The sequence below is a fragment of the Perognathus longimembris genome, chromosome 15 (genome assembly GCF_023159225.1).
Source record: "Perognathus longimembris pacificus isolate PPM17 chromosome 15, ASM2315922v1, whole genome shotgun sequence".
Taxonomy (NCBI): domain Eukaryota; kingdom Metazoa; phylum Chordata; class Mammalia; order Rodentia; family Heteromyidae; genus Perognathus; species Perognathus longimembris.
In genome coordinates, this window is record NC_063175.1 from 13,131,822 (window position 1) to 13,138,580 (window position 6,759).

The 6,759-nt window shown below is 53.9% G+C and overlaps 1 protein-coding gene across 1 annotated transcript; it reads left to right on the plus strand.

Annotated features, from left to right (window-relative positions):
• The first annotated feature begins 2,233 nt into the window (after positions 1–2,233).
• On the plus strand, positions 2,234–6,759 carry Psrc1 (proline and serine rich coiled-coil 1). The gene is made up of 7 exons (XM_048363048.1): positions 2,234–2,294; positions 2,379–2,436; positions 3,217–3,658; positions 3,973–4,135; positions 4,216–4,464; positions 5,384–5,474; positions 6,034–6,759. Exons 1-7 carry the CDS (start codon positions 2,276–2,278, stop codon positions 6,035–6,037), a joined length of 1,026 nt encoding a protein of 341 aa, XP_048219005.1. The 5' UTR covers positions 2,234–2,275; the 3' UTR covers positions 6,038–6,759.

The following is a 6,759-nucleotide window of genomic DNA, read 5'->3' on the forward strand; positions in this document are numbered from 1 at the left end:
CATAAGTGTCCCCTACGTGAGCCTTTCCACGAGGGAGAAACATTTACACAGGCTATACGGATCCCAAAGCCCCACGACTCCTTCCCTTCCCTTCTCTTCCCCTTCCCTTCCTTCCCTCCCCTTTCCTTCTTTTCTCCTTTCCTCTTTCCTCTCTTCTATTCTTTCGCATCCACACTCACTTCTCCAGATGTTTCTGATGCTATTTTCCTAGACAGTCTATGACAGAAGGGACTTGAAGTCTGCATGGTATGAGGTGCTGAGAAAGGGTGACCAGCACTTGCTCGCTTCCTCTTTTGGGATAACACATGCACGTTCATCACCAAGCAGCAACCAGGAGGCTGCAGACCTGCATACACAGACACACGCACACACACACACACACACACACACAGACACAGACACAGACACACAGACACACAGACCCCGCTAATTCAAGTTAGCTTAAGGCCCAAAGGCTAAGAAGTCCACTTCCCTTGCTTACTACTTTCAGTTAAGGCAAAGTAGCTCTTTCAACCCTTTCTCAACTAGACTTCCGTGAGAATTAAGCTCCCAGGCCACAAAGCACCCACGGTGTGGCATATATTAGCCACTTCCTAGGCACCTAGGGAGAGACAGAGAAAACGGTCGTGCAAATAACCTTTAGGGCCTTAAGTAACTTATGAAATCTCTGCTTAAGTATTTGAGAGGAGGGGAGCCTGGTGCCAGGGGCTCACACCTGTAATCCTTGCTACACGGGAAGCTGAGATTGGAGGATTGTGGTTTGAAGCCAGTCTTGAGATTGCTAATAAAACACCAAAATGCTGAAAGTCTGGAGCTGGGAATGTGGCCTAGTGGCAAGAGTGCTTGCCTTGTACACATGAAGCCCTGTGTTTGACTCCTCAGCCCCACATATATAGAAAATGGCAGAAGGGGAGCTGTGGCTCTGCTAGCCTTGAGCAAAAAGAAGCCAGGCCCAGGACTGGCCAAAAAACAAGACAAACAAACAAAAAGCTGAAAGTGGAGTTGTGGCTTAAATAGTAGGGGTAGCACTCAGACCCCGATTTACAATCTGAGAGGTGGGATCTGAGTCCCAGGTCAGGAAGTGGTGCAATAACCCCATCTACGATGCCTACGAATCCCTCAGACTTCAGCTTCTGCTGTTGGTGTAATTACTCAATGGCCCTCCCTGAAAATTAATGTATCTTCGTCCTTCCCAGTTGAGAAAGGGCTACTGCCTGGGAGGCAGTGTCACGTATTCATCATCCGAAATCCTAAACAGCTGGCCACATACATACTGTTGTGAAGTGGGGGAGAGCAAATATAAAATACTTCCCAGAGTAGTGAGTTGGTCTTATGCTAAGTGAAGAATTTTTGTGCGTGAAATCTTTTTTTTTCTTGCCTGTTATTCTAATGAAGACAAAATGTCCACTGCCTATCTTTTCTCTTCCTTCCTTCCTCTGTCTCTCCTCCTGCAACAGCTTTCAAAAACCACCATGTGCAAGGCACTGGTGGCTCGGGCCTGAGTTCTGCAAGGCGGCGCACGAGGCGGGAGGGGGCGGGGCGGGGCGGGGCGGGGCGGGGCGAGCGCGAACTCCGCCCTGATAGGCTCGCGCTCCGGCGCCGCGCGACTTCCCGCCTGGAAGCCGGCGGAGGGCCTCCCGGGAGCGCGCGCGCACGCGCGGGCCCCGCCCACCGCCCGCGGACCTAGCGGATGGACCTATCGCGGACGGGCTCTGCCGTCGCGGCCTCTCTAGCCCGCTCCCCGCCTCTCCCCCCCCCCCTCCCGCAGACTTCCTGGTGGCGGCGCCCGGCGCGGCCCCGCCCCCTGAGGCTCCACCAATGATCGCGTGTGTGTGGCGAAGTGGGCGGGGCCTGGGGATTCGAACGGGGCCCCGCCCCCCGGGAGCCGATTCCCGGGACCCGGCTGCGCGCGGAACCGCATCCTTGGCGGGGGTGGGGACTGGACGCGGGCCGGGGGCGGCGGGAAGGTGGCCGCGGGAGGGGAACGCTGCGGAGCCCCGAGGCGGGGGGTGAGGAGGAAGGCGGGCCGCCCTCACCAGCGCCGCCGGGAGCGGTCGGGACCCCGGCGGGGGGCGGGGGGAGCGGAGGAGGGGGGCGGCCGGATTTCCCCGTCCTTCCCCGGGGGGTCGCGGGCGGGCGGGCGGGCGGGCGGGGGGCCCGGATGTTGGCCTTGACCCCCCGCACCCGCCCCTCCCCGCCGTGCCCCTGGCGCACCTGCAGGTGGGCGCGTTGTCCCCGGGCTCAGGTGTGACCCGACTCGCGTCCGCCGGCGGCCATGGAGGGCCCGGAGGAAGGTAAGGGAGGCCCTCGGGGACGACGGGGCCCTGAGCACCCGAGCCCGCCTGGGCGCGACGGCAGGCCCCCGCTTGTCTTTTCAGATGTCACGTTCATTACGGACGAGACCTTGGACTTCGAAGGCATGTCCCCATCCGACAGGTATCAGCGCCTTTGTTCCTCCTTCCTTTCCTCCCTCCGCACCCCCTCGCCTCCAGCGCCTCCTGCTGACCTGCCGTCGGCCTCCGGAGCCGCCGGGAACTTAGCACTCCGGCCTCCTTCGTGAGGGGCAAGGAGAAGCCGGAGGGAGACTTCCGGGCGCACTGGATGTGGCAGGTGCCTCTGCCATCCCCGCACTCAGGAGACTGAGGCAGGAGGGTCGTGAACTTGAGTCCAGTCTGAGCTACATAGTTTGATGCCGGCCTGGGCTGTATACTGAGACCCTGGCTCAAGAAACAAAAACAAGTTGGGTCCAAGGGGCTCACCCCTATCATCCTAGCTATTCAGAAAGCTGAGATCTGAGGATCCAGGTTCAAAGCCATCCCACGCAGGAAAGTTTGCAAGACTCTTATCTCCAATTAGCCAGCAAAGGGCACACGTGGAGCTGTTGCTCAAGCAATAGTGTTAGCTGTTAGTGGAAGAAGAGTGGTAGCCTTGAGAGAAAAAGCAAGGGACAAGTGCCCAGCCCTTGAATCCAAATCCTAGTACTGGCATCAAAAAAAGAAAAAAAAAACGGTCAATGCATTTGCTACATCTTTATCCTGTCATTATTTCCAGCATCAATACTTGCTAAAAAACCTCTTTGACCTCATCTCCTTGAGACTTGATCTCACAGCCAGAATAGGCTTCAGGATTTGGGGTTGTGTCTCTGGCGCTGGTGCAGAGATTTTGATTCTGTTCGTGTGTGTGTGTGTGTTGTACCATATTTGTTTTCTGTCTTAGTCATGAAGAGAATGACATAGCAGTGTTGGTGACTCCAGAGAAACCACCCCGACGGGGCCTCGCCCACAGAAGTAACCCGAACGCAGTAGCTGCTGCCCCGCAGGGTGTGCGGTTCAGCTTAGGCCCTCTCAGCCCAGAGAAGTTGGAGGAGATCCTTGATGAGGCCAACCGGCTGGCAGCTCAGCTGGAGCAGTGTGCCCTGCGGGATCGAGAGAGCGCAGGCGCGAGCTCTGGGCCTCGCCGAGGGAAGCCCAGCCCTCGTCGAGAGACGTTTGTGTTGAAGGACAGTCCGGTCCGGGACCTGCTGCCCACGGTGAGCTCTTTGGCTTGGAGCACGCCCTCCCCCGGCAGCCTGCCACCCCGTCTCCCGAGCAGCGATAAGAAGGGATCAGCCAGGACTCTTCGAGTGATGTCTGCAAAGAGGCCCTCCACTGTGAAAAGAGTGAGTTTGGAGGGTGTCATCGCATGTGAACCTCCAAAGATTACATGACACACTGAAGAAATAGAGCGGTTTCCTCATCGATCAAATTGGGGTTGTAATTCTATCCTTGGAATTGGAATTAGATGAGATACCATAAATAGCACTTACAACAATATCTGTAGGGCTCTGAAATAATGATGGTAATGTTGGCAGCTAAGCTCTGCCTTTCTCCCCGGCATCTAGGCCACTCCTTACCTCTGTTTCTGAATCCCTGAAGTCAGTGGAACAGATGACTCTCCAGTCTCCTTCCTCCCTTTCCCCTGTGCGTGTTGCAGGAATCACCCACCTGCAAGCCGTTCCCAGCATCCAAAGGCCCAGCGTCCTCTCCTCTGGCACGATCGACTCCTCCACCCCGGAGGAAAGCCGGGCCTCCACCCCGAGGGAAAGCCGGGCCCCCACCCCAGGGGAAACCTGGGCCTAGTGCCAGATGCACCACAAGTGAGCGCGCAGCACCGCTGGGGGCGGTGGGGAGGGAAGGAGGAGACCTCCCCTTGAACGGCTCTAATCCTTGTTCCCAGGCCCTCCTGCCCCTGTCCGACCCGTCCTGGCTCCACCACCTCCAACCAGCAACTCTCAACGCTTGTCCCGGCCACAGGGAACAGCAGCGAAGGCTTCCAGTCGACTGCCTATCCCTTCAGCCATCCCCAGGCCTGCCAGCCGAATGCCACTCACCAGGCAGAGCGCGCCACCCGGCAAGGGTGCCCCACCCCCCGATGCTCTGTCCACCAGGAAAGGGCTGCCAAGACCAAGTGCTCCAGGGCACAGAGGTGAGGAAGAGTGGACATGTGAGTAAAAAACCACATGGAAGGACGTATTCTCTGGGCCGCAACAAGGACCACTTTGACTATCTTCCTTACAGAAGAAGACCCTTTATGTGAAGATAGGGAGGCTGAGTTGCAGGGGGAATGAAACTGGGCAGAGACGAAGCTTTGATTTCCAAGTACTTTATGATTTGTTCTTTGAAGAAAAGAATGTTGTATTTATCTTTTATTCCTGTGTGTGTGTTTTATTGTTATTATTGTGTCCCTTCCTGCTTTTTGCTGGTTAATTGGGATATCTTTATTTATTTACTTATTTATTGCCAGTCCTGGGGCTTGGACTCAGGGCCTGAGCACTGTCTCTGGCTTCTTTTGCTCAAGGCTAGCACTCTGCCACTTGAGTCACAGCGCCACTTCTGTCCTTTTCTATATATGTGGTGCTGAGGAATCGAACCCAGGGCTTCATGTATACGAGGCAAGCACTCTTGTCACTAGGCCATATTCCCAGCCCCTTTGCTGGTTAATTGGAAATAAGAGTCTAATGGACTTTTTCTGCCTGTGTTGGCTGTGAACCATAATCCTCAGATCTCATCCTCCTTGGTGGCTAGGTTTATAGGTGTGAGCCATGAGCACCAGGCTCCTGTTATTCCTTTTTTTTTTTGCCAGTCCTGGGGCTTGGACTCAGGGCCTGAGCACTGTCCCTGGCTTCTCTTTGCTCAAGGCTAGCACTCTGCCACTTGAGCCACAGCGCCACTTCTAGCCGTTTTCTATATATGTGGTGCTGGTGGGGAATCGAACCCAGGGCTTCATGTATACGAGGCAAGCACTCTTGCCACTAGGCCATATTCCCAGCCCCATTATTCCCTTTTGAGAAGGTCAGTGAAACTTATCACTCACTAACTGGTTTCTTTTGTTAACTCTTGTCAAGCTGTTTCTCAGCGAGCAAATCTTCCTGTCGCTAGTGCCGCTCGAAGCAGTCTGCAGCCCCCCAGGAAAGTTGCAGCCCTGGGATCTACTCGGTAAGATGGGTCCCTCCACCCCCATTCGCTGGGCTTCCAAGCACCCTTGAATTCTGTGTGAAAAGATGGGAGTAAGGGGTGGTGACAAGGATCTTATTTCTTTTTTTATTTTTAAATTTTTCTGTTGTAAAAGTAATGTACAGAGGGGTTACAGTTACATAAGTCAGGGAGTGAGTACGTTTCTGTTTTTTTGCATCTATATGTTCCGTAATTTATTAGATTTCATCATGTATATGCATATATATATATATTTAAGAGTTTTACTTTCTTGCACCAAAAATATATCCATTATTTGAAAAGACATATTTGTTATCAATACATTAAACTAGCATAATAAAAGGTTAACATAGTTCATAGTAATTAAAGATGATGGTGTCAAACCGACTGCAGTGATTCCCTCCTGTAATGCCAGCTGCTTGGGAACCGAGATTGGAGGGGATTGTGGTGAGTAATTTCTTTGTGAATAGTGAAATGGTTTAATTTCTTCCCACTTGATGGGGACTTGAACTCAACGTGATGACAGATGGGCACTTTCGTGCAGTTCCCTTTGTCTTTTCAGGTAAAACAGGACAGCAACGAAGAATCCAATAGCAAACCACTGTACTCACCGCCTGGATGCACCGCTACCGGCAGGTCCAGACTCCATCACACTGTGGCCCAGTGACAGGAAGAGTAGACGCCGCCAGGGCCGATCCCCTGGGGGTACAGATGGGGCGGGGTGGATTGAGCTGGGGGGGGGACTCAAACTCTCTGGGGCGAAAGAAGATGAGAGCGGAGGAAGTCACCCCCCCAGTCATGAAACCAAAAATGAGAAATGCAGGCGAGTGGCTGGTTCTCCCCACCTCCAGGCTCGGGGTCCGCCCTGGGGAATGGCCACTTCTTCCCAGGTCTGCATTCCGTGGACAGTTACCACAGGGAAATGTGGTATTCCACATGCAATCCACGTAGGGGCTTCTGTGGCCATTTCCCTGCCCCTTGAGAAGTGGAATCCCATCCCATTGCTCCCAACCCTGTCTGGAGAGGCATGGCAGATACCTGCTCTCCACAACTTGTTTCCTTGGAATTCTGACTCCTCAGAGACCACTTGATAAACTTACTCTGTCAGTCTTTTTTCTGAAATAAAGTGACTGTATTTTTATATTTGTTCTGTCTATCTTAACGTAGACCTCACAGGTTTGGAGTAAACCTCTTGAATTCTAGCAAAGGAACCAGGCAGAGGCCTGAATAGTCCTAAGACTCCTAAGCTTTCACCTCGTCAGGCTTTGGCTCTCCAGCCGTCCCGTTG